At 40.8% G+C, this 27938-nt stretch overlaps 1 protein-coding gene across 7 annotated transcripts; it reads right to left on the bottom strand.

Moving 5' to 3' along the window:
• Nucleotides 1–648: 648 nt before the first annotated feature.
• ppfibp1b (PPFIA binding protein 1b) lies at nt 649–27938 on the bottom strand. Of its 7 annotated transcripts, XM_039808629.1 has the most exons (28): nt 27783–27938; nt 21134–21215; nt 19541–19746; nt 18604–18693; nt 18339–18452; nt 17890–18021; nt 15929–16021; nt 15347–15439; nt 14590–14707; nt 14351–14395; nt 12782–12843; nt 12594–12678; nt 11676–11815; nt 11025–11122; nt 9972–10032; nt 9535–9709; nt 9030–9062; nt 8266–8407; nt 7886–8017; nt 7494–7644; nt 7269–7380; nt 6416–6504; nt 5015–5137; nt 4757–4882; nt 3841–4029; nt 2465–2629; nt 1949–2014; nt 649–1846 (listed from the first exon to the last, which is right to left on the bottom strand). In XM_039808629.1, exons 2-28 carry the CDS (start codon nt 21195–21197, stop codon nt 1763–1765), a joined length of 2988 nt encoding a protein of 995 aa, XP_039664563.1. In that variant the 5' UTR covers nt 21198–21215; nt 27783–27938; the 3' UTR covers nt 649–1762. The 7 variants fall into 7 exon arrangements, with proteins under 7 accessions (XP_039664563.1, XP_039664564.1, XP_039664565.1 ...); XM_039808630.1 differs by lacking the exon at nt 9030–9062; XM_039808631.1 differs by lacking the exon at nt 14351–14395.

The raw sequence follows: 27938 nt of genomic DNA, 5'->3' as shown, positions 1-27938 counted from the left end.
GCGCTCTGCCTCATTGATTTGATGCACTTCTGCGACATGTGCTGATGGTGATGCAGTGATCACAATTTCAAATGCATTTCAGTGAATGAATCTTACAGAGCTATCGCATAGAAAGCATGGTTTGCAAATATCTAACACAAGTGCCGATCTGAGTGCAGAATTCACTGGAGAGTCTATCGATCACGATCTCAATTTTGTTACCAATGAACAGGAATCGGCCTCTGGAGCGTGAGCTCATATACAACTTAAGACTCCATAATGAATATAAAGGCACACGTCACGTGAAGGGACACACACCAACTTGGTATAAAAATGGAAGCATATGCAGAGTATATTCAAATGTTAAGTATGGACACAACTATGGCCCTAAAGACTGACAGGATGTGGAGCTGTAAACATGCTGCAGAAAATATTTTTGATTTGATTTTGTTGATATCATGCTCACATGCTGGATATTCCCAATACATTTGTATTCAATTAAATTGCCACAAACGGATGTAGCTTTGAAATGTGAGTTACCTCTGAGCTGATGTGTTAAATAAGCCGTGTTAAATATGTACTTCTCTTGCAGGTCGTTCACAGTGCGGATTTCTCCAAAACAATCAGTCAGCATGATCAATGTTGAGTTATAATATAAATCCAGAAGAGTGTAGTTGATAGGCCTTTCATTTATTGCCTAGATCTCCAGTAGACACACAATTATAGACACTTTTTGAACAGCCATGTTTTTAGGACACATGTAGTTTGCTTTTTTCATCATTCAGCAGTGAAATCAGAAACGTGTTAAAGACTTTAGAGGAAAATCAGATCTGATTTAATTTACTTTATTGATCTTCGAAATGGATAAACGTAAAAAAACAACCCAACAACACAGTTTAACCTCTCATGCATGGTTGAGGGTTGCATCATAACGTTATTATCTTGGAAAACCCCAACATTATCTTATCTCACCGATCTGAATATGCTTTCCCAAAAATAACTCTGTCAGCCAGCAGGGTTCCAATACAAATCAATTTATGGTAAAAAAAATAAAAATAAACAACATGCTTATTATTTAGGCCTTGTAGTGTATGATGTGTATTGGTGCATATACATGTAGAATATTACTGTTGAGTGAAAACCTGTAAAATGTTCAGCGTAGGATAAAAAATATGACAATTCCCATGTAATTAGCAGGGTTTAGTTCTGTAGAAAACATAGCAGCTGTTTCAGAGTTATTACTTTACACCAACTTCTAAAAATGGGAAAAATCGAATGAAGTCCATCTCTTTTTTTCTCTCCAATATTTCTATAGTTAGAAGGTGATTTAAAAGACATATATTAAAATCTTTATTGGCATATTTTAGATGTCTTTTTTTCTGCTGGTTGACACTTCTATCATAAATAGAAAGATGCCAGTACGCAACTGAGTACAAAATATCTCCAGAAACCAGCTGGCAGGCAAGCAGTGGTGTTGCCCTAAATGTTCCCGCTGTCATCAGACGGCAAGAGTCAAAACGACAAAGACAAAATTCAGGAGTGATAGTGGCTACTGGACTGTAGGCCGTCACGGCACCATCGTTGAAAATTGAAAACAAGAATGACACTGTAATACTTTAGGCTCATCTTTGAATGGAACAATAAAAATGAAATGTGGGAGCATTCTTGGGGGGTTGGCGGGGGGTGGGCGGGGGGTCTGTTGAGACAAGTCTGTGTGCTTAGTGGAGAGGGTTGGCACAGAGTTTCATTCACAGCAGGACCAAGTCTCATGGTGCTGGCAGTCTCATGCATTGGAGTCCTCATCTGTTACACTGGGGTTCGGTGAATTTGAAGCCTCTTTAAAGAATTCATCATCCTTCAGCATGCTCTGGTAAAAGGCACAATACAAAAAAAAGAAACAAGCTCATGAAACAATAAGCTTCAATGAGTAGAACGTGCTATGTGTCCTGGTCAATGTTTAGATTCTTACCGTCAGGTTTTGAATACCCTCAGAGAAAGCGCCGATCTGTCTCACAGTTCCCTCAGAGTCATCCATCTGTGAAACGAGAAGCAGCTTTCATATTATTGTTTTTTTTCTATTAACAGATGGCTCAAGTTTGTGGGTGGGTTGTTGGGAGGTGGGCAAGAAGCGTATGTTTTTGAATACATATGATGAAAGACTGTTGGTTGTTTAAATCAATAAAAAAATAAGGATAAAAAAAGAAGCAGCTTTCAAACTCAACCTGAGGCCCCCAATAGAGCATAGAAACCTAAGTTGACCAGACACTTCTACGAAGTAAATATTTTGTAGAAAAAAAAAAAAAAAAGTCACCTTCCATGAAACACTGGTGACAAAGTGCACACAATAAAAATAAACGTTTGATTTTTATTTTTTTTTCCCACACATAATAAATGCCTTTGACACATGTAGACTCAGATGCAAATGTTCATGTTTTCAGTGCTTTAAAATCCATCAGTCAACAGAATCTCTGAAGAACAGGCTCACCTGTTCCAGCCTGTCGAGGTCGTCCTCGTAGATTTGGAGCTCGAAGCCTTTCTGAAAACTTCGTCCCTTTGGCATCTCCACATCCATCGGACACACGTACTCCTCGCTCTCGTCCTGCTTTTTCTTCCTCAGGCTGCCAAAGTTACCAAACGACAGTTTCCTTGGCTGGTATGGACGAGGAGAGAGAGGACAATTTTTATATAGCTGCATTTAGATACAGTATGCAACAGGAATGCACACATCTGTCCGGGTTACCCTTTATTTTTTTTAAACAATTTAATTCTTAAAACTTTTATGTAACTTAATACCAAGTCTTTGTGACTACACAATTGTAAGCGTAATGTAAATAAACTTTTAAGGGGTTACTAAGACCTGAATTTCGACAGCCACATTAAGACAATAACTAAATCAGCCTATTACAATCTTAAGAATATATCAAGGGTTAAAGGACTTATGTCTCAGCAGGATTTGGACAAACTTGTCCATGCTTTTATCTTTAGTAGACTTGACTACTGTAACGGTGTCCTTACAGGTCTCCCTAAAAAAAAAAAAATCAATCAGACAGCTGCAGCGGATTCAGAACGCTGCTGCTCGAGTTCTCACTAAAACCAAGAAAGTGGATCACATCACTCCCGTTCTGAGGTCTTTAGACTGGCTTCCTGTGCCTCAAAGAGTTGATTTCAAAATACTTCTGCTGGTTTATAAATCCGTATATGGTTTAGGGCCAAAATATATTTCTGATCTGTTATTGCACTATGAACCACCGAGACCTCTCAGGTCGTCTGGCACAGGTCTGCTTGTTGTCCTGAAAGTCAGAACTAAACAGGGGGAAGCAGCGTTCAGTTTTTATGCTCCACATATCTGGAACAAACTCCCAGAAAAGTGCAGGTCCGCCGCAACTCAGTTCTTTTAAATCAAGGCTGAAGACCTTTCTTTTTGATGTTGCCTTTCCTTAATTCTTATACTGTACTACAAATTTTATTCTTGTATTTTATCTTGTATTAAATTTGTATTTGTTAATATTTTTATATTCTATTTTTGCTCTTTGCTTTTTAATGTTTGATGTTTTATGTAAAGCACTTTGAGTTGCCCTGTGCTGAAATGTGCTATATAAATAAAATTGCCTTGCCTAATCAAAAGCTGTTTAGAGTTTAAAGAGTCTGAATAGTTACATTCTAGCCTGTCAAGTCTTGAGTCTCGTATTTTTATCTATTTATTTGAATTTACTGTTTATAAGATTTTTCATTTTCATTTCAGTATCATTACTTAAAAGCCAAAGTTTTGATTTTCTTGGATATCCATCACCCTGGTAAGAGAAGTACTAGCAGCGCAACTTTGAAGCATTGACAGAGTATCCTCAGGAAGTCTTGCGTTACCTTGACCTTAGTGGTGGCAGTAAGCAGAGTGTAGTCTGGGTTTTCAAGACACTCCTGTTTGAGCTGCTGGGCCTCCGAGCCAATGAGCAGGTTGAAATGTGTGGCGAGGTGGCGGCGCAGCAGCGTCTTGTTGGGCGGGATGTTCAGCAGCAAAGCCATGGTCTCCACGTTGAACCGCGGCTCTAGAACCTGAAGGGAGAGGAGCTGTATTAGGAGTGGATACGTTTAGGAGAGAATCTCTGGTTCGCAGGAAGACCGAATGCACACTGCCTGCATGGCGTGAGCGTGTCAGCTGCGTGGTGTGTCCGTTTTTATTTCGGCTCCCATGTTAACAGATTAGAGCTTGCACATTGCCTGCGTGACACGCATGTCTCAGGCGCGGAAAACGCCGAAAACGCGTGCATGCTAGAAATAGGACCGACGCCTATTTTTCATGCGACACGCAAGCGTGTTGGAAGCATTTCCAGGCAAAATAGAATACGAAAAGATGTTTATATGTAATTTTGACACAAACACATATTAATAAATGACATGTTGATGTTTGAAAGTCTCTAGGTTTTTACATAAATGCAGATATAAATAAAAAATTATAATTATCGATTTTTAAATATTGCACCTGTCAATACAGAACGAAATATTCTGCAGCCTATTTTACCGTCAATACTGCCGATGTTGTCTTTGCTGTAATCAAATCATTATATATTTATTTATGTTTAACATGAAGTATACTACTGCTTAGCAATGGGAAACATACATGTGTACAGACAAGGCTAGCAGCAGCAGCGCCGCGTCAGACACGTTTCTGGTGTGCAAAGACATAGAAAACGCCACGTAGACGCCATGCAACAGAAACGCCACGCTCACGCCACGTAGGCAGTGTGCAGGAGGCAGAAGACCGAATGCTTGACTGCCGCACCATCAGGCCTCCGTGCACACCGCTGCCTCTCAGGTTGGGAGCGTATTCGGCGAGGTCCGCAGAACGCAGCCACTCCATCACCCTATGGTTGGTCCACTGGGAAATCTCTGCTGGAGAAATATTGTTCTGTGGGATTAAAGCACAGAAAGAAGATGAGAAAAACAGGGTATGTTAACGTGCAGCTGTGCGTTATAAAATAAGTATGTTAAACAGCAGAACAGGCTGCTTATTTCACAGGTGATGTTAAAGTGAACCCACCTCATCAGATGGCCTACGCCGCAAGCAGTTGGGCTCATAGTTGTTGAGTCGGAGCACTTGGATAGCTCTCTTGATACTGAGGTGATGCAGGACACTCCCTACTTTCAGGGAAAGCAGGTCATCCTGAGGGACAAAGTTAGACATCAATGACTTACTGTAAAATTCAAACAATAAAATCTAAGTTTAGTTGAAGCTGTGACAAAAGAATAAATAGCACATAAACAGACTTTTGCAGTAAAATGAAAACATTCCCTGGCAAAAAAGCCGCTGTAAAGAAATCAGTTTGAACAGAGGCAGAGATGCTGTGGTGAGCACTGTCCCAAATATAGAGGGTGAGACCGGAGGCCTGTACTGCGAAGCAAGATTTGGCGTCAACGAGATAACTTCAGGTTCAACTCAGGGTTTTCTGTATCACAACGGTGGATCCCTTGTTACCGGGTTCAATCGCCGTGGTAACTTATGCTGGACACCTAACCTGCTCGGGAGCAGGTTATGTTGGAGATTAGAGATCAACCGGTGTAAAAGCACCGCCTACTGACCAATCAATACTCGGTTGGTAACGGCGTCACCGTTCTTAGAAGATCTGGCGGAGCTCGGTGCGCTCAGAAAAGTTAAAACATTTAGAGACCGACAACCCCGTTAACATTCCCTGAGGGCATTTTTATGAACGATATAGATTTTCAGCGGAGGGAATTACGTATAGGGTATTTGTCGGCTTGTTGAGCCGTGTGTTGCCAATGCGCACATCGGTGAATTATGTTTTTATATATATATTATTTGCTCTCACAATCTCATACCACTGCCAGGGTTGCAACTGAAATAAAAGGCTAAAGCAACCACTGTTTATGGAAAGCACAAGTGTAATTATGGTCAGATCTTGTGCCTGACTGATGGGTAGGTGATATTGATAAGCATTTACGCATTTACAGCGTCGGCTATTTTTTTGACCAGCTTTCCTTCTTGTTTTAGGAAGCAGTGACTGTATTGCGTTTTGCCTGTAAAACAGTGTCTGTGTTCTTCATATTTATGTTGAATTATAGTTTGCTCTTCTTATGTAAAATACGCGGCTCTGGTAGATGTTTGCGATTGGTCGTGCTGCGCAAACACCGCCTCTTTTGTGTGAACGCTCGCGTCGCTGGATTGGGAAACCCTGGGTTGATTGAGAAAGTTGTTAACCACCGTCGTGACACAGCTTATGTGGGACAGCGGTTGTTAGGTTAGGTGAAGCCGGGTAACTGAAATCAATCCAGGGCATGTTGATCCTGATTCGTAGTACAGGCCTCAGGCCGCCACCAGTCCATCTGATCCGACTCTCTATGCACTAATCCTAATCCTAATGTGAGATGACACTTGAGTTGTCAGACCGTATCTGTGGGATCTGTGGACGGAGAAAACACTCACCACTGTCATGTAGTGCAGCATGCGGCCATCCACCCTTCCCTCATCAAACTGGGTCTTATACTGTGGCAGACCGATGTCATCCAGCCATCCTGAGAGGAACGGACAAGAGCAAAGTATCATAAGGAGGAAGTCAAGTTGACAGTCAAATATAATTCAAAGTAATGAAGGGCGAAAATTCCTTTGTCGCTCGAGTTTGCAGGATCATTTGTATTGTAACGTTTCTTGCCACCATTTCCTTCCATCATCAACAACGGCCAAAATAACCACTGTTGCCGCTTTGTACCTGTTGTGGAAGTCCCAGATATACGTTGGGAAAACGAACGCTGTCATGTCTGGGTTCATAACGTCATCTGCTGGCGCACAGAGCTTGAAAGACTGCCGTTACTACAGCGGTATGAACCCAAAATAAACAGATTTAGCTGTGATTTTTTTAAAGATTATTTTTGGGGCATTTTTAGGCCTTTATTGAAAGGACAGCTGAAGAAATTAAAGGGGAGAGAGAGGGAACGACATGCAGCAAAGGGCCGCAGGTCGGAGTCGAACCTGGGCCCGCTGCGTCGAGGAGTAAACCTCCATATATGTGTGCCCGCTCTACCAACTGAGCTTTCCGGGCGCCCGTTTTAGCTGTGATTTGATTGCAATAAACTCATCAAAAGGATGCCGATTCGCATCATTCATGTCTTTGTATGTAATCACGCCACATGAAAAATTCACTTTGCGTTTAGTGTGAACACACCATAAAAAGTGGCTAAAGAAGAAGGGAAAAAAGCACAACAAACTGGCTATAGATTTCCATTGACCAGCAGAGAATCTATAACTTGGTTCAGGTCTTGGACTGGCAGCTGGTACTCACTTGTCACCCAGTTGTAGTCCAGCTTTCCCTTACTATTGTCCTCCTCTGAGCCGAGGGCCTGCAGGGCCAGCTGCAGCTTCTTTCTGTGGAGCGGGTGTTTGATGCCCAGCTCCTACACATCCACAAGAAGACACGTAAGGATTACACACAAACATCCCTGAGGTTCTACGTACTGCAGTAACTTCAAGTTTGCTAAACAGATTACATTCTTCTCCTTCATCTCACCCTCTCCAGGTCATGTTGGGAGGCCTGTAGCAGAGTCTGTCCAGAGGAGATCCACACACGAGCCATGTTCACATAAAGACCGAGACCCTGCCCCTGCAGCCAGTCACACACCTGATCCTTTGACCAGCGTGCAAAGGGAGCATCAACATCACTAACAAAAAGAAATGAGAATAGAAAAGTCAACACTTTCAAAAAAGGTATGCTGGCACACCCTTGTAGTGGCATAAAAAGAAACAAACAAATACAAGTTTTTTTTCATTTTGTTATCCTAACAAAAGATTGCTTCTTCAAATCGCATGATCTCTGAATTTAATTGGACACCAGACACTCAAAACAACAACAAGCAAACCACATTCTGAGTCTCTTTATTCAGGCTGAATGAACAGACTTACTTGTTGGCTCTTTGGAGGTCACGAGACCAACCCAGTCTGGGTCCCGCTGTGGATCGCACTCCGCCCCTCTTGAACTCACCCTCTGGTGGGTTGTCATCCAGGTTAAATGTGGTAGACTGACTTCTTTTAAGCCTTGAAAAAAAAAAAATGACATTCAATATATATTAAAACATCCTTGCATACAAAATATGGCCATAGTGATCAAATATCTTAGTAAATTTTTTGAGCAGAATCTGAAAGTGTTAGATGTAAACATTATATGCTTTATTCTAAATTCATTCCAATTCTTTTGCAAAGTATTTTTTCCATAACTTAATTAAAGAGTAACTCATTTTATATTCTTGAAATAAGGAATAATTCTCATGTAACTTTCTACTCACTTCCCAAAGAGTTTCTTTATTCCTTTGGATTTTTTCCTGCCCTCTGGGGTCGTAGGGAGCGTGTGGATGCTGTCGCTGTTGGCCGATCTTTGCGGCAGCCCGGCCAGATCCAGATGGTCAGTGCCCTGTCGCTCCGTTTCAGCTGTACAAACAAATACCCACAGAACACCATCAGCATCGTGAGCATCAGTGTGGGAGACGTGCACAGATCGGCAGAGACGGGGCTGCTGCAAAGGGTCAGTGCAGAGACCCAGAAAACACTCAGACAGACACGTGACATCTCTTAGACCTAGACAGAATGAGAGGTCATAGGGGTAGGCATTACAAGCAATACCCTCTCTAGTATGCATGCATCAGACACAACTGATGTCTGAATAAGACATAAAAAATTTAAAAAAGAAGGCTCATTAGTTGTTTTGTTTTAGTTTTTTTTTAGTGGGAGGCCCTCAAGATCAAAAAACTAAAAGAGTGTAAAACAAAAACATGCAGGCAAAAAGGCAAATCAACATACGCAACTGACTCTCTGTATGTTGGACATACAACATTTGTGCACAACATGGGGAGTGACAGGGGAGGGGCTGTTGAAGCACTGAAATGTGATTTGATAAAAAAATAAAAAATAAAAAATAAAAAAATGTCAGCTGAATGGATGAGTTTAGAAAAGGCATAGAGGTGTACAACAATATAGGATATATTCAGTAGTTTCCTTTGTTTTCCCCAGAGAACTACTGCAACCCTCCGATGACCTGGGGTCTATACTGTACCTAGCATAGGCGCACTTGCACTCCGGCTGCGGTCTTCATGTGTTACAAAAGTACACACAACACACGACAGGGTCCGACAGAAAAAGAACAAGACAAAGGGCAGACATTATGATTGGAATAAGGACAGGATTGGAGGTGGAACAAAAACAGACATACATGTGTATAGTACAACAAATAAAATAAAATAAATAAAACCACATACACAGAATTTAAGGGCATACAACAGGACAAAAACAGACTTCCGTAATTAAATGGGGATCACAGCTTGTGTGGACTGCAAATTATAGTCTTGGTCCATATAGTATATCTCATGGGTGTGGCTTGGTGAAATAAAAAGTCGGCCATGGGGGGGGGGGGAGAAAAAACTCCAAGAAAATCTCACTCTCCAGTGAACTGCAAATCAATTGCACAGCTAGCTTAATGTTAAAAATAGCCCCAAATACAGACAGAGCCACCTTGTGGACTTGTCCTTATCCAGCTACTTAATCATGCGGTTTGCTCTTACCAAGGTTAGGGGTGCTGGCTGTCTTCTTGCCCCCACGGATCTTGAAGAAGCCCTTTCCAAAGGATGAACGAGCCTTTCTCGAGCCAAAGCTGTCGTCCTCTGTGGTGGAAGGCAAGGTGGCCGAGGGACTCCTAGGCGGCTTTTCACTGATCTTACTGATCTCTTCGCTTGTATTCTGAAAGAACAAAAAAAACATTACTCCTATGGGTCACACTTATTAGCAGAATATTTGCTTTTAGAATCAAAATATTGTAACTTTTACCGTGAAGAAACAGAGTTAAAGATGTAGACTGCACACAACATGTAGGATATTCTAAAAGACATAAACTAAATGGATGCTATGGTGCTTTTGACAGACTTGCGAATGAGTAAAACTTGTAACAAAGAGGCATTCTGTTCCTACAATGTGTCTCCCATTCAAAATGTGTAACTTTTACCTTTTCATTATTGCTCTTATCCAGCTGGTTCTGGCTGCCAGTCTTTGTGGCATCTTGGCTGCTGAAATGACAAACCATAACAATGCACACTTCACTCATGGCAGTGTAGTGGAGATAATGAGCTTGTTGTCACATGGTCATGAGAAGCAGCAGTGTGGGGCTACAGAATATCAACTGCTGTTACACACAGTCTTCCCGTGTGTTACTTACTGAGACACTTCCTCATACTCTATATGACTGCAGCGAATGGACAAAACAGATGCCGGCCTGCTTACAAAAACTGGATCACAGCATTACCCTAATGTCAGTATGTTACAATAATAACTAGGAAGTATGTATTATAAATAAATAATCCAGGAAAAGTAAAATGTTTGTTATATTAAGTCAAAACATATTTTCTTGTTTGACTGGAAAATCCTGTAATTTTTCAAAACTTGCTCGGTCTGATTCCGTTGAAATCTGACTTGGTATTCATTATTCTTTTTAGGAACTAAACAAACATACGGAGAGCAGAAACAAAATATTGTCCGGTCATACATAGGGGATGAGCAACCTTCTGCTGTGATCGCTTGTCACTTAAGTGCACACGACTGGGCCTTCTGCTGATGAAGAGATATCATTGTATTAATTTTAGCAATGGAGTGTGACAGGAAACTATGTAAGAGACGGAGGACAATGGTATGTTGAAGTCATTGTTAGTAATTGTAATGTTAAACACGTGGTAGAAATCCAGTGTGCACATTACTTGTCCCAAACCAAATGACTATGAGCCAGCCATTATCACGACTAAAACTGAAAAGCCCTTAGGTCAAATGTATCCGTAAACCGTTCAAAGACACAGAATACATAGACATAGAATTTTCTTGAGATATTTTATTAATTTCTTGTCATTTAAAGAAAGGAGTGGCACAAAATAAAGGCTTCCAATAACTTAAAAATGAAAATATCTTATTTACAAACACCTACATGAGTCAAACTCTCTACATTTAACTCTGACTTCATCGTAAATCAATGTATGTGAAAGGGGATACGGTCTTTTTTTTCCCAATTTACCTTTCTACATCTGTTGGAGCAGACTCTGATACTGGTTCTGGATCTGAAGGGCTGGGTGTGGGAGAGGGCTCTTCACTCAGTCCATTGAGGCTCTCCAACTAAGCACAGATCAGAGTGAGAAAATACACTTAAAAAAAATAAAAATGTCTTAAAAGATTAACTTGCATTTTCTCCTGCGGGCATAAGAACACAGTAGTCTAAATCTGCACACATGCATAGACAACTGACAGGAGAGGTTATTCAATTAATTGGATGCCAAGCCTGTCAACACTCATTTAACAAGTGTAAGAGTTTATGTGAGCGATTAGTGTTTTATTAAGCATTTTAGAGTTTAATGAAATTTGAAGTTGCTTTAGGAAAAAAAAAAATAAAAAGGTAAAAACCTACAGCACAAGAGTCATCAGTACTTGCATTAGAAAGATGACACAGCCAAAAATAATATGTGAGGTTTCTAATAAACACTGTTAAACATCTTACATCTCTTAGTCTATATTTTTGAAACACTGAAATTGCTTGTGACATTGTTTTAATACATCCAATTGGCTGTATTGTTGAAATTTAATTTAGCGAATGTTTAATTTAGCGGATTTGTTGATTATAGTGTAAAGTTAAGAATTTGTAACACCATATCATATTATACTACACACACACCTCATCTGGGCTCCTCCTTTTCAGTTGTTCAACATCTGTAACTTCATACTTTTCTGACTCGGCAGACACCGGGTTGGCTGACAAGAATGCAATGGATCCATCACTATGACTCTCGACGTACTCGTTTTCTCTGCTTTTCTCTGGATTAGATGATAAATAAGATAGAAATGTAAATTGACATATGATAATGCAAGAGTTCATTTAGCATTGATCAACCCTGTAAATAATCTGAGAAGAAGACTTTATCTTGTCTAGACAGATCTTACAAGACAAACGTCTAAATGCTCATTATGGTGCTATGTATTTGTATTTGTTGTGAGCTGTGAATGTAATGTCTATATTGTGTATATTCTGTTTGAGTTGATTTGGTGGCAAATGAGTTTCTGCATTGGGGATTTATAAAGCTTACCAATGTAATCTAATGTGTTGCAGAGAGATACAGAACAGAGCTGTATGCAAACAGCAAGCTCAGGGCAATACAAATACACCCATAGGAAAACAAGCAGGCAAATAGATAAAAAGGGGTTGCCGTTTGCAGCCGACTAAAGTTTCTAATGTAAGAGAGTGCCCTTTAACACACCAACAGGGGCTTCAAATCAGCAGTGGTGGATTATCTCTAGCTCTAGTTTCGAGTGTCTGCAAGGTGATTTTCATATTGTACTGCAATAAAGCCAGTATCCCCCTGGAAAATTTGAAAAAAGAAAATCACAATAAAAACCTATGATACACTGCCATAACCATATGCTGTTAAAAAAAAAGAAATGTAAAGTATACACAATGTAAAGTATACACAATACATGGGTGATTGACTAAACCATGCAAAATCATCTATAGTGTTCTCGAGGCTGACTTGCTTTAGTACTTCTTTATGTCCGACATTACATTATCATTTATTTACTGACAGAGGAGTTATCTCACCTTTCTTCCCTTGCACTGACATCACCATGTTTTGAACTTTCTTATACCGCAGCAGCGACTGCTTTAGTTCCTCAATCTTACGATCCTGCAAAAGGAAAAGATGAGTAAAAACCACAGTGGGGCAAATTTGAGGGTAGAGTTGAATCATTTGATTTGACACAACGCGAATCACAACTTGTCAAATGTACCTTCTCTTCATTGGCTGCCATCAACGATTCAACTGCCTTTTTCATTCTCTGCACTTCCACATCTAGTGAGGAAAGAAAATGATTACAGACAAAGAACTGTAGTGTTGACAGTGTCAAGTTTAAAGAGGGTACAAAGAGGGGGACAATGAGCCTGAACGCACATGGTGCCAATGGAGGACTTAACTCATTCAGACCACACAGGCCGCAACATTACTGCACATAATTCCAGTTACTTCACAGCCACATTCTTTGTTTCTTTCATAGTCCTTGAATTTGATACATCATATCCTTGTGTGAGCAGGAGTTTTCACTTGTAGAACATTTTCACTTTTTAGAACACAAACTCTGCTACAGTGCTCTTTGAGCAGTCAACCCCCCACAGGTTTATTATAACTAAATAATGCAAAACAGAAGTACTTCAATGTGATCTCTTACAAAAAATGGACACATGCTGGTCAATGCTGTTAAATTTGTTTAAAGATGTGCGAGATATATACCGGTAAAATTAAAGCTGTGGTAGGCAGGTTGTTTTTGGCGTAATAACCTTTAAACATATTGTAATTCAAGTGGTTTGACAGAAACTTTTCAGGCTTTAGAAAACCAAGCCTGTGATGAGAGACTTTGGCCAATCACACGGGTCATTTCACAAAGAGGGCACTCCTATTGGCGGTTCTACAAATGCAGATGCGTGTGCACGTCCACTCAGTTGGTGAAAGACTGATTCAATGGCAAAATATTCTGCAGAATAAGTTGCTATTCCAGCATTGGCAACAAACCGCCTACACTGCAAAGCAACCTAAAAAAGGAAGATGCACTTATCAGAAAGAGTAAGTCTAAAAGGGACGGACAATAATCGCAAAACAACACGTGTCAATATCAGCAAAGTGTTTCAGAGATGGAGAAAATATGTTGCTAATAGTTAATGTTGCTAATAGTCTAGCGAACTATACAGTATTTGCAGAGTCATGTTGAAGGAGTCTGTGCACTGAATGAAAATGAAATTGTTCTACGTAAGTGGAAGATCACTGATGGAGGAAGGCACAGATATGAACACAGCACTTAGAACAATGATTCTGTCACATAAAAACACTGAACATGACAACATTACAGGTTAGCAGGGCACACACTGGTTGTTGGGTTGGGAGGGGGGGGGAGGGTGGTTAGAGGAGTTTGAGGAGAGATTTTGACAGGTATAGGAGGTGATTATTGTTGGAGGACATGAAGCAGGATGATGAGTGAGCAGCCTGAATGGTTATGACAAACAACAGAATTCATTCCCCATTCCTGTTGAAAACGCAAAGCAGACATTCCGTGTTGCTGTTCCAGGTTGGACAATAAAAACACAGATACACAGCTTTTGGGTGACCTTGGTTTTGTTTTTACAATCCTTAACTGTTGACAACCGTTGACAGATTGGTGATATGGTGCTCTGTGGTCGGGTATTAGCACCCCGATGGGTTACAATGGACAAGCTGAGTTTGGATGGCTCATGCTCGTTCATGCAAACGGGTTGAGATGGGTGCAGTAATAAAGTGCAATTATAAACACAAGCATAAAAACCCCCCTTACGTTTTTCTTTCAGCCTCTTTCTAAGAGTTTCATCTGGATGAGAGACTAAACAGGACAAAGAATGATGAGACAAAAGCTGGTTGGTTTCAGATTCTGACATATTGCAGAACTAAGCCTAGTGCTTTGCTACTTACACACAGAGATTACCACTCAATCATAAAACATAAAGTTAAACACGAGTTTAAACATCATGTGTGCTGATCTTCAAGAAAGGCTTGGGATTTGACTGGCTTTCCCACCTCTCTCTGTGGGATCTGAACTGCTCGAGGCGATGGCTTTGAAGCCCGTCTCATCCTGTAGTCTCATCATCTCTCCGTCTGTGCCCTCCAGCTGCCTCCTCAGTATGGCCAGCTCCTCCTGTCCAACAGAGGACAACAGTGAGGATATTTCCCCCCACACAGACGCAACCTCCCCTTCCCCCACCCCAACTCCACACTACAAACACACGACAGCACAGAGGTTGACAGATGTGGACATGGCGTACAGGCCACACCTGCTCTGAAGGGTATGGTGCGTGAGGAGGGCTGAGGTGAAAATACATGTTTTGAGTGACCACAGTAGGAATCAAGCATAGGGATAGACAAATTAAATTGTAAAGAGGTTTTAATAAAGATGATCAGTAAAAGACAAGTGCAAAGGATAAAGAAAGACACAGAGAAACCGAATGCTGCAAACTCTTGAAAACCCCCAAAATTAAAGCATACCTGTGGTCTGAAAATGTTAATGTTTGCTTAAACTGGTGCCTTGTAGATGCAGACTTGGTATTTCTGACTACACTTGACTTTTTAACATTCTACTGTGCTGCAAGGTTTAGTAAATCAAGTGATTTCACCGTTTGCAAAAAGTGACATAATTAGCCTAAAATGGTTCAAACAAACTGCTGCAAACCAGATTTAATTATTTTTTTACCCACAAAAATAAAAACAGGAGCCAAAGGGAGAGGTCAAAAACCATAATCATACGGCAAGCAAAACAGTCATCCTGAGAAAAGCAAACCTTCATAGCCTGGAGTTTGTGCTCCTTCCTCTGTTTCTCATACTGCATCTGGCCCATTTTGATTTTCAGGCTAGAAAGCTTGGCCATTAGCGACTAGCAGTAGAGAGACAAACCAAGGAAGAGAGAGAAAATAGAGATGCAGGAAGTGAAAGATAAAAAGGTGGTCAAGAAGGTGGATTACCCAAGATTCCAACCAAGATATATACAGAACAAAAATGAACACTGCTGACCAACAGAGAGAAGTTTCAACCGAGATAAGGCATAGAACATCCAACAGCCTTATGTCCAATGAACAAGTTCTCCTCGCGATCAAATGAAGGCAACACAATCAGAAATAAAAACCGGCATTAAACACTAAAATGAATACATCACACTGGGAGCTGTTTACTGGTTAAGAACTGAATAGTCCCAAACAGTTTTTTTTAACTATTTCAACAGCAAAAGGGGTTCCCTAAAAAAAAGTGTGTTTAGCTAGAGGAGAAAGCTTTCAGAACAGTCAGGAAAGAATAATGTCAGCCATGTTAGCCAGGAAGAGATTTTCATATAAACACTGAGTGTGCAAACGTCCCTGTGACAACTCACCTTTGTGGATTTCAGTTTCTTTTCATACTGTAGTTTATCACTCTCCAGCTCTGTCAATCTGTACCGCAGTTCATTAATTTCAAGAATCAAATCCTGAAAGAATAGAAAGTGCATATCAAAAGCATGGTAATAAAAAAAGCAAGCAAACTCCTAAAAGTACTGGTAATACCATTTGCTTAATTTCATTGTGGCAGCTCTCACATTCTACAATTTCAGTTAAAAGTTCTACAATGACATATAAAGCAACTCTAGATATGTTTGAAAGGACCGAAGTCCTTGGAGAGTAGATGCTACAAAGCAGCAACAAGAGGAAGCTGCTTGTAGAAAAGAAGTGATTTATGTGCTATGGAGGCGGAACATGGGACAGCAGCTTTTTTTGTTCCAATGGGGGCGGAGGAGGCGACTGCGCTGCTACAACAATAACGTGACATGTTTGAAAGCTTTCCAAGTACTCTGCATGGTTCCGCTGGGAGCAGAAATCTCCCCATCTGTAGTAAACAAATGATTGACATCTTAATGTTTGTAAAGCCTTTGACCAGAGGACAGTTCAAATAAGGTTTAAAAAAAAAAAAATATCCACTCTACACAGTAAGGGTTTTCTACAAACACAGCAGGCATATTTCCCATGGATAGTTCAGAATGTTGACGTTTCCTTGAGGAGCTGTTTTTCTTACTCCACACACAGCTGTTTGAGACTGACAATAAAATGAGATGTCCCTCTTCCACACAGGTGTCAGACAACATGAATGAGGGTGTGTGTGTGTGTGTGTGTGTGTGTGTGTGTGTGTGTGTGTGTGTGTGTGTGTGTGTGTGTGTGTGTGTGTGTGTGTGTGTGTGTGTGTGTGTGTGTGTGTGTGTGTGTGTGTGTGTGTGTGTGTAGCTGCGTTTCCACCCAAACCATTTAAGACTTTTAATTCCAGGAACACATTTTTGAAGGAGCCAGAAGGTTCCTATAGTGCATTGTTATCTGCGCTTCCAATGTGGTGTGAATAATATAATACCAGTAAAGATTATGCAAATTAGTCCACTGACTTTTAAATAAGCAACATGACAGAATGAGGGCTGCTGGTGTTCGCATGGGTTAACATTGTGCCAGTGTGTTTCATCTAAAAAAAAACTTTGCTTTGCTGTGACATTTAATAATAATAATAATAATAATAATAATAATAATAATAATAATTTATACTTTATTAATCCTGCAAGGGAAATTACAATGTTTTCACTTTGTTGTTAGAATACACATTAAACACAGGTCTGAAAATACACACAAATGCTCAGTATCTATACGTGCACTACCAGAGAGAGGTCAAAGTAAGACTGCCGCCGTCGATGGAAAGGCACCCTGAGCAGTTGGGAGCTAGGTGCTTTGCTCAAGAGCACCTTGGCAGTTCCCAGGATGTGAACTGGCACCTCTCTAGCTACCAGTCCACCACCATACTTTGGTCCATATGGGGACTTGAACCGGCGTTTTGGTGGTTGGTTGCTTGTGCTTTAGAACGTAACCGCCACTAAACAATCAGTAAATAAGGTTTTATTTCTCTCATTCACAGCATCTCTCTCTCTCTCTCTCTGTGTGTTTGTCTAAAATGAACAACAGCAAAACCTAACTTTACTTTTAATGTTATCAAACAAAGAGAAGCGGTACACAAGTTGAAGCAGCCGCGCTGTGTGTGACCAATCAGCGACGGTCATCCCTGCAAACCCCACTCTGAAAGTTCCTGTACTTTCAGAAAGAACTAACCCCCGAGAAGGATTTTTTTTTGTGGGGGTAAAAGGTCCCCGCAACTGAATTTAGACCCTGGTCCCTGCAGTTGAAACATAATGAGTTCCTCAAAAGGTTCCTAGTCCCGGGGGGAAATTACTGCAGTCGAAAAAGAGCTTTTGTGTGTGTATTGAGGTGAGAGAGAAAGTACACAGGCAGAAACAAAGATCATTTCTGTCCTGAGAATTTGCTCACATACCTCACTGTCCCTAAATCTGTCATCAAAGTCAAGTCTGTCCTTCTCCATGGTATTCAGCTTCAGCTTTAGGTTGGACACCTCGGATATTAGTTCATGCTTCTGGCTCTCTAGTGCAGATCTGCACAGAAGCTCCTATAATGATAAATGAGAGTTATAATGATAGAGATTATTCATGGCTTTGTGCTAAAAGGTAGACATGGAAATTGACCCCCATTATCTCAGTAGCTGACAACAAGCACAAAGAGAAGCCCCTGCTACACCCAATGAATATGCATTTACAACACGGTAAATGTTTGCTGACAGAGGTACGTCAACTAAGATCTTAACGTTAAAAGTCAGTGTCCCTTCCACACATGTGAAGCATGCATAGCTTTCACTACAGGGTGGCTCTTGATCTTGTGTGCAAACAGTTTTCCCTGAGCTATATTACATATGAAACCCACACACACCTGTTGTAGCATCTCTTCAGTGGCGTTGAGTTTCTCCCTGTGATCGTCCAAACACAAGTCCAGGTCTCGAATCTTCTCTCCCTGAGCCTCCACCTGGTCTGTCAGCACGCTCACCTGCGTGGAACAAGGAGGCACACTTTTATAAAAAAATAAAATAAAATAAAAAAAAAAAGATTGATTTTATTTCTATCTAACATAAATATGCATTAGAGACTTGAATCTTTGTGGAACTGGTAAGATTATCTAACAATTGCTGGATAGGTACCTGAAGAACCAGAGACTCCTTATCACTTTCTATTCGGGAAAGTCTTTCCTGGTAGTGGTCACCCCCACTCAGAGAGATGTGCCCGTTGGACTGTGGGGACAAAGGGAAAATATGGATTAGACAAAGAACCATGAGAGAACTGATCTTTTTAAAAGTGCAGACATAGGTGAGTGGTATACAGGTAGGTTAATATAACTGCGGCTTGCGGTGCCTAACAATGATCTCAGATGAAATGCTTTACATCAAAGCGTGACTGGCTGCACTGCTTTACCCTGCACAAACAACACCTTACATGGCTGAAGAGAAGGCTCACATTCAGATTGCTGTGCACAGAGTGACTTACAGCATTACACAAAAACTCTGGCATTTATCTGGCCTGCAGCCCGTCGCTCTCCCAAACACCACTCTGGTTCCCAAGAAGTCAGCGCGTTTCCTGCAGCACACTGGCTGCGACACTGACAACACCAGCGTTTCGTCTTGCATTCCCAGAGAACTCAGCAGAGGAGTCATGTTTTCGCTTAGCAAACAAGTCGTCTACTTTCACACAGGACTGTTTGCCCACGCTTGCCTGCATTCATAGATATCAGAAGCAAACCAGATGTGCTAAAGCTTGTTTGCAACACATTCTGTTGAATAGACAAAACCTCCTCCATGGTGACACATCTTAAAAAGATTCAGACAGTGGAAGTGTTCCTTCTTTCAATTCTACATTTAACTTTTTACGTCCAGATAAACCAGTAATGTAACATTACCAGTGAAACTGAACTGACCCAAGGCTACAGTATTCTCAAGAAGAGAGAAAAAGGTAAATGTAACTGTATTTTATGATCTTCAGTTCCAGTTATTACGCTAAAAGATTAACATAAAAAAAACTGCTCTTGACTGATGATGATTACCTAATCTGTTCAATGTTTGCTTTCCTACGTGTACATCTTACCAGGTGACCATGGAGCCACTCGACCAGACTGTCAGCTGTGGAGTCAGGGATCTGGCAGCGTAGACTCTCCCTTTCCTCTGTGTCCATCAACTCCAGGACGCTCCTCAGGTCTTCCAAAAGGTGAAGCGCCCGCAGGCTGCCCATGAAAGGAGAGGTGGGTGACTGGCAGTCATACAGCCCATTGGAGTAGTCCAGAGCCTTGGAGCCTGACGTAAAGAAGAACAGCAGATGAGAGAGGCAAACATTAGGAGGAGCTAGAATTCAAAAAAAGACACACTAATGTACCATGATTGAAGCATACATTGCAACAATTCACTGCGGCATACAAGGGACTAGACTTAAACCATTATTTGAATGCATTACTAATAATATTGTATTTACTAAAGGGCACTCTGCCATTGCAGATGACCATTAATGCCATTGGTTTGACATCCGATAGTCCGGGGCCACATCCAGTGTTCCTGAAGTCCTTTGCAAAACTACAGTATGTCAATTATGTCAAATGTTCCATTGGTACACAATACAAGTCGGTATTTATACAGATTTACCCACATGGCAACCTTGGTAAACATATCTACAAGTCACACTGCTTTCTAAATTAGCACAGAATAAATCCTAAAGCCTTTATAACAAACATGGAGCTCCAGACATCACGTGATGTCCATTTAAAATGTCAGCTCTGCAACAAACCATAACAAGATCAACTCGTATCAATGTTGACTCAACCTGGAAGAGTTTTACATCAGAGACTTTGTTGCTTAATGCTTTGACACAACTGTAAAAAAATAAATATATCAAATATTACATTGATGCTTAATAGGAGTGGCTCGGAGGTAGAGTGGTTGCCCCTCAACCACGAGGTTGGCGGATCAATCCCAGGCTCCTCCAGCCACATGTCTATAGGCGCTTTCCCATTACACGGTACCGCCTTGACTCTACTCGCCTTTTTTGGTTTTCCATTCAGAAAAAAAGTACTTGGTACCTGCAGGTACTTTTTTTTAGTACCACCTCAGTTGAGGTTCCAAGCAGTTATACCATTTTGGTGATACCAAAAGGTGGCGTGAAAGTGACAGTGGGGGGTGTCCTGGACAATTTTTTAATAGTTTAGCCAGCTGTGTTTTATTTTTGCTGCCTCCAGCTTCATTTGAAACAAAATGTGTCTTCTGGCTGTGGCAACAACAACACACATTCGACGTTCTGTGTGTGTGATGCGTTAGGTCACGCATTGGATGTATTAAGAGAACGGGTCACGGCAGATTACTGCGGCGCCGCTATGACAACCAGCCACGCTGAGACCATACTAAAATCTACAATGGAAAAACGGACACACAGACACACAGTGCGTCGAGTCAAGGCGAGTAGAGTCGAGGCGAGTTGAGTAGGTACCACGTAATGGAAGTGCCGAGTGTCCCTGAGCAAGACACTGAACCCCAAGTTGCTCCCCGGATGCTGTATTTATAGCGGTCCACTGCTCCCAATAATTAGGATGGGTTAAATGCAGTAATAGAATTTCACTACATTTTACTGTGTGTATGTGATGAATAAGAATAAACTTTGATCCTGTGATCCTTTAATGCTGTAGGATAACTTTACCTGCTATAATGCCATCCATCTGCTCCAGGGCAGCTGCCAACATGTCGCTGGCATCAGCCATCATCTTCAGTCACTGATGAACCTTGAGGGACCAATGACATGTAAAAACCAAGCAATAACACATCAAACAAAAACAATGAAGTACATTAAAACAAAAGGAATTTAAAAATAAAAAACACCCATAATTATTGTGACTATAAACCCAACAGCATGGCTGATAATGACAGTTTAGTCTATGGAATGACAATCATTGTAGCAGCTGCTCTGTGTGCTCGAGATGTGGATACCAACAGTGTAAGAAAAAGGGTCAAACCAAGAAAACCAGTTACAGTGGTGGTCAGCTTTCTAGGCAAAGAAAAGTGCAGTAATGTTGGCGTTAAGCATGTGATTACAGAAGGTTACCACCCAGGAATTAGGCTGTAACTGCGGCACATCCTTTACAAACCTCAAATGTCTAAAAAAAAGGACATTGCCTGCTAAAATAGCATGTTTGTGAGATGGGTTTGACTTTACAAGCACAGATAAGCCAAGCGCTATGTAAAAAATAAGTACCCCATCTAAACAGTTACATGATAACCAGAGGTCTGTGGCAGCTAAAAAATGAGACTGAAACAAATACAACTGAAAGAAAATTATATGTGCTTAGCTCTGCTGTCCTTCCTTCTTGAGCTATATGCTGCAGAGATCTTATGATGTTAATTTTGTCAGAGCAACTGATAAATAATGTATTTCAGAACATCAATCAGGCCATTTAACGGAAATATTGGCACAATGAATGTCCTGCCAATAAGACACTGGACACTCTGTTTGGAGCGGAGATACATTTTAATGTCCCAGTCTTGGACATCTGCCCACGCAGCACAACAGACCCTTTATCTTTGGATGTTTAATCACCACACATCCACACACACACATCCACACACACACATCCACACACACACATCCACACACACACATCCACACACACACACATACACACATCCACACATCCACACACACATCCACACACACACACACACACACACACACACACACACACACACACACACACACACACACACACACACACACACACACACACACACACACACACACACACACACACACCTTTAAATCAGCTGCCTCACATCCTGGGAGTGCCCGACACTGGGACGTAGCACCATTAACAAACTTTATGGAAACCACCCACAGACCTAACACTGTTATTTCAGCATTCCTGTGGGCACATTTTCCATTATGTAAAAATAAGCAATGCACTAAAACATAAGAATTGTCACAACAACACACAGTAGACTGAGAGGAGATGAGAGGAACCAGCATGCCATCAGTCAGCTCCATAGTAAACTGCTTAATGGTTTCCAACAGTTAAATTCTGAATGCTCCTCTCAGGTTGCCTACAGTAACTTACTTGACATTAAACAAGGCAGGATTACAGTTATTTACAAAGAACAAGAGTTTACAAAGTCCCGCTAGCATTTTAAAATGTTTTAATAGTCAAAAGGGGGAAATATGTACTCGGGGAAGACCTTCATTACTGGGACATCAAGTGTATCCATGCTGTGGTGGATCCATTGGGAAAAAAAACAATGAGAAGAAGCATAACCAACTCACTACACTTTTACAACAAATGCACAGCAGAATTCAGTCTTTAACAGCGGGTAACACAGACAGAGTTTGGATAATGATGACTCAAACTGGAATGAAGGCCTGCAGGGCATCCCCCCTCAAAAACCTGAGTCAGCTCTTCTCTCACAGCAGAAAGGCAAATATGGGTAAGGTTAACACATGGCTTTCAGCAAACAGACTTCAAACACATCAGGCCAAGACCAGGCATGCTGCTTGGCAACCTGCTGTCCGTGTGTCAATCACTGCTAAACAAGAGTAAAGACTATGCGAGCACTTCCATGGCATCATCCTGGATTCAGTGGACATGAGAGTCTAGAAAGATCTCAGCACAAAGAAGGCCTAATTACAGAGGAGGGCACTCTGTCCTCAAGTCCTGGGACAGGATATGTAAACACAAGAGGGCTGTTTAGCAAGCAGACAGGGTGACTTTACCTGCATTGTCTTTACTAAACAAAGGCTGTGGTTTAGAGTATCTCTGGGGCGCAACCAATTATTATTTTCTTGATTAATCCATTAATTGGTTTGATTTGATTTATTTAATTGTATCAAGAATGCCTTACACATTAACAAAAGACATCAAATACAATCAATAAAGTCCAGGACTTATTTCCATTGTGGTCCTCAACACATAACATCAGGACAAGACAAGAAATTCACATAGTGTATAATAATCAAATGACATAACATAAAAACATTTTTCTTAAATAAATAAAAATGGTAACTTGCCCTTTGATCTATTCCGCAACCCTCTCTAGTAACCAGACCTTGATACACTTTTTGAAAGAGTTCAGGCTGGAAATTACTTTAATATGACGATCTAACTCGTTCCACTGAACTTCCCCTATATAGGCAAAGGTTCCTTTCCCTAAAACTGTCTTAAATTTATAAGGACACAGGTCAGATATGCTGCCACGAGTATTAATATTGTCTGTGTCCTTTACCTTAGTTATAAGTAGTGATGGTCAAATGAAGCTGCTCTCTGTTCAACAAAGGTTTTTAAAACCCATTGAATTGCCATTCATTTCACCTTTTTCTTTGAACAGAGAGCGCCATCTTTGAGCTCGGAAAGTAAAGACACTGGTTCGCGAAGCTTCATTTGACCATCACTAGTTATAAGACACGACAAAAAAATTGGGACACTACCAAACAATATTTTATGGATCATGGTCAGTCTTAACATAGTAACCCGAGACTCTACAGGGAACCAGTTGACCTCAACAAATTGTGACCTACCTATATGCGATCTATGGCCCAAGTACAGAATTACTCTTATTAATTTATTCTGTGCTGTTTGCAGCCTCCCTTTAAGTCGGTTTTTTAGGCCTTCAAATCAGGAGGTACATGCAAATTCTAAGTGGTTTAAAATTAAGGTGTTTGCTAAGATGATCATTGTTGACCTTTCTAAAAATGTTGAGTTTCTGGCTAAAAACTTTGTGAGCCCCGTGACTTTACTCAAAACCTTGATGGCCATATTCCTGCCATCCAAGTTGTTTTCTAGGATGCAACCCAGGTATTTTACTGACATTTTTGTACTGACCACAACATTATTCAAACTGACCCTAAATTCCAGCATATTGTCAATCAGCCAGTTGTTTACAGACGAAAGCTCAGAGCTCAGTGTACTCTCTAGTGTTGATAGTTGTTTATGAGACATTAAAAGTGCAGAGTCATCAGCGTACAAAAACAATTCACATGAACAAGAGTCTGCCATATCATTAATGTATGTTAAAAAATAAGGACGGTCCGAGAATGCTTCCTTGTGGAACGCCACATTCAACTACACTAGGGTCAGACAGCACTCCCCCTAAGACCACAAAAACTGTCACAAAAATAGTAAAAAATGTCCATTTTGATTCCACGAGCTCAAGAGGACATCTTCACATTGCTTGTTCTGTCCAACCAACAATCTAAAACATCCAAAACATTGAGTTAACTAACATGTGACAAAGAACAGCAGCAAATCCTCACATTAGGGCAGCTGGCGCCAGTTGGCAGTTTTGCTTGAAACCTGCTTAATTGATCACTAAGATAGTTGTTATAAGCATATTCATTTTCTCTTAATCCACTTCCGCGCAAGTGGTTTCAGTTTTTGTTGAAATAATAGAGCATCATGGAGGATATATCTGTATCTGTATTGGCCCCTTAAGTGTGTATTCTGTAAGCTTGTTATCAAAGGAGACATCTCAAAAATCCCAACAAGCACGCATCACTCTCAAAAACAAAGTGTCACTGTCTGCCCTTCTATAAGCACCACTTACATCAACCATAACACAGAGAAGGCTATTGTTCATGGTAGTGGGGTATTTTGACTAAGAGGCATGAGAAGACAAAGACAGAAAAAAAAAACTGCAATGCCTCGCTACAGTACACATGGCATTTGCAACAACACCTGTCTGCATAATCTTGTCAGGCCCAAGAGCCTCAAAACCAAAAGAAAAAAAATGCATTCAAAACACAATATTGCCCTTCGGTGAAAACAGCCATATAATTCATGGAGACATGCAGAGAATAATGAATACAAGGGGGAGAGTGGACCACTATAATGGCTTTTCAAATCCTTCAGCTCTGATCCCTTCAGGCAGGGAAGACCATCATAACTGATTCTCACTGGAAACTCTACAGAGAGCTCAAGTATTCCTGGTAAAAAAAAAAAAAAATTCTTGTAATTCCTCAGGCCCGAATGGCCAGTCAACGGTACTCTTGCACACACAGGAAATAGAAAACAAAATAGAAGCCTCAGGGCCACTTCAGTGGGGAGAAAGTGTTTACAGCAGCCCCGCAACAGGCTTTAACAGCTTGCGTTGAGAGTTGCACTGGTTGTTAAAAGGCCCGGGGAGAGAGGAATTTACAATATAGGCATTAATCACACACAGTTTGCTGTCTTTTTTTTTCCCTTTCTTTTTTATCTAGGTATCATTTAAAAATAAAAATAAAAATAGATATATGTCTATTTCTGTGGACGTGATAGATCCAAGTCTCACCACATAATGACACTTTCCATGTCTGAGTCATGCAGGCCTTGACTCAGTCTTTACCTTCACACAATGTTTCCTTTGAGAATAGATGAATTCTGGTTTGCGTACCTCATTCTGTTTTACCTCCAACCATGAATACTCTATTCAGCTCTGAAAACCTTAAAAAAAAAATGTTTAAGGGTAACAAGGGCAAGCTTTTCTTTCGACATCATCTAGGCGGGCACTAACCATATTCGATGTGCTATACACAAAATTCTTGAAATAGTTCTATTATGAGCAAATAGTCTGCTGTGACTTAATCTTGTTACAGGGCTATTGTCTCCAAGTTTAAGGTAGCGTGAAATTAAGCGGTGCAGTAAACATGCTGTGGGCCGCTGTTTCACTGTGTGTAGACACACAGTCAGGGCATTCACCAGCCGCCGGCAGGGCGCTGCTCTGGAATAACCTAAAGCTATTTCAAACCCGAGTGAGCAGGCAAATACATCATCACTAATTTTATACTAACAAACAAAGAGGCCTATACGAAAACGAAATGTGGATGCAAAGCTGAGGGAGCCTTTTTTCTCTCTCTTTAGACTGGCTGGAACTAAAAAAAATAAAAAACCAACAAGGCATCTGTGCAAGTTTTGGAATTAAAGAGCTTGCACATGATAAAATCTTCAAGGCTTGTTCCTGCCTGTATACAGTATATGCAAAAGATCATAGCTGCAATTCATTTATGTTGGACAGCAGCAGACATTCTTTTCATATTAGTCACTGGCTGCACTGCTCGCACCTTCACAACTCCGTAGTTATTGGTCTTTGACATTTATGCAGAAAGCAATGAAACACCAAACAGTACACACGTGGTACAGTGGGTTAGGTTATGTAAATCCACACAGCTGAAGGTTTACACACAATTGTTGTCGTTTTGCTGTGTGCAAGATTACCCAGCATCACTCCATATCAGCAAAACAACTAAAACAGTTGCTTAATGCAGTTTGTCAGGCTAACTTTAACGTTGTTGTTTGTTTTTAGCATTCTCCCTAAATAAATCCCCTTTTCTGCAGTAAAGGTGAAAAAAAGAGCCCTGGGGGCTTCCTTAAAATCTGAACAATAATTAAAATTTTGAAGGAAACCCACATAGTTAAAATCACAAAATCTCAACTCAAATACCACACTTAAGTTTGACACCGCATAAGTTCTAACTTCATAATCATAAAGTGTACACACTGCAGAGGTAGGAGCAACAGAAGCCCAACGTTATTGAACTGATGGTATAGTGTGGGCTGAGGCAGAGTCTTTACCTTGAGAGAGACAGCATCTAGTTATGTGGTTTTAAGACAATTCAGTAGTTTTGGAGAGGATTTGAGAAAAGGAGGCAAAACTGTTCAAAGAGGTCGACTGGAGGGCAATACTACAGCTGATCAAATGTCATAGCTTAACATTTTTTTATCAAAAAATGTCACCAATCAGCACCAACTCAAGGTAACATCAAAACAGATTAAGTGTAAAGTTAGCTAGTCTATGAAAAAAGAGGTGGCCCCAGGCACTGGGAGTAACTAACCACAATGTCCGGCAGAGTCTGGAGCTGTGGCAAAGCCATAAACCAACTTTAGACTGACTTTCTCACGTCAGAAACCTTTAACTCCCCCGTTACATGTAGACGGTCTTGTTGACCAGATTAAACTATTATCACTGTAACGTTAGGCTGAGACGTTAGTTAGCATTAAATGAACCCATAAGACCATTTGCTCTCAATGTTTTCCTACCGTGCTGATGTGTAACAAGTGAAATAAAAGTGAACATTAACCAGCATAGCTAAACTACCTAACGTTAACTTGCGGGGAAGCCTTTACCACCTTGAATGTACACCCGAAGTCCCAGGACCCTTTTAAAAACAAGTTGATACAATTTCACAGTGGAAAAAAACAACTAAAAAGTGGCCTTTAACGTGAGCCACAACAGCCGGTTGTTTCGACTAACGTTAAATGTTAGCAACTCATAAACCCAAGTTAGTGGAAATAATAAATCACAGCCGTAGCATCAACTTCATCAACATCACTTACCGACTCTTTGCTCGAGAAGATTTTGGGATTTCCGTTAGTTTGTTTATTCTATTGTTTACAAAAACTCCACATCGCTTGGTTTCTGAACTTCTCCGTGCCCACCAGTAGTACCCCCGTCCGTCCACATCGCTACGCCATGATGTGGAAGTGACAGGG

This window comes from Perca fluviatilis, chromosome 8 (genome assembly GCF_010015445.1).
Source record: "Perca fluviatilis chromosome 8, GENO_Pfluv_1.0, whole genome shotgun sequence".
Lineage (NCBI taxonomy): Eukaryota > Metazoa > Chordata > Actinopteri > Perciformes > Percidae > Perca > Perca fluviatilis.
This window is presented reverse-complemented; position numbering and strand designations above follow the sequence as displayed.

Excerpts from the sequence above, each read along its gene's own strand:
- ppfibp1b (XM_039808629.1), bottom strand. The coding sequence starts at position 21,197 with ATGATGGCTGATGCCAGCGACATGTTGGCAGCTGCCCTGGAGCAGATG. Across the intron at positions 4,030-4,756 it reads GTGTGCACGGAGGCCTGATG|GTTCTAGAGCCGCGGTTCAA; the intron begins GTGCGGCAGTCA and ends CTCTCCCTTCAG. Across the intron at positions 2,015-2,464 it reads ACCTCGACAGGCTGGAACAG|ATGGATGACTCTGAGGGAAC; the intron begins GTGAGCCTGTTC and ends CTCGTTTCACAG.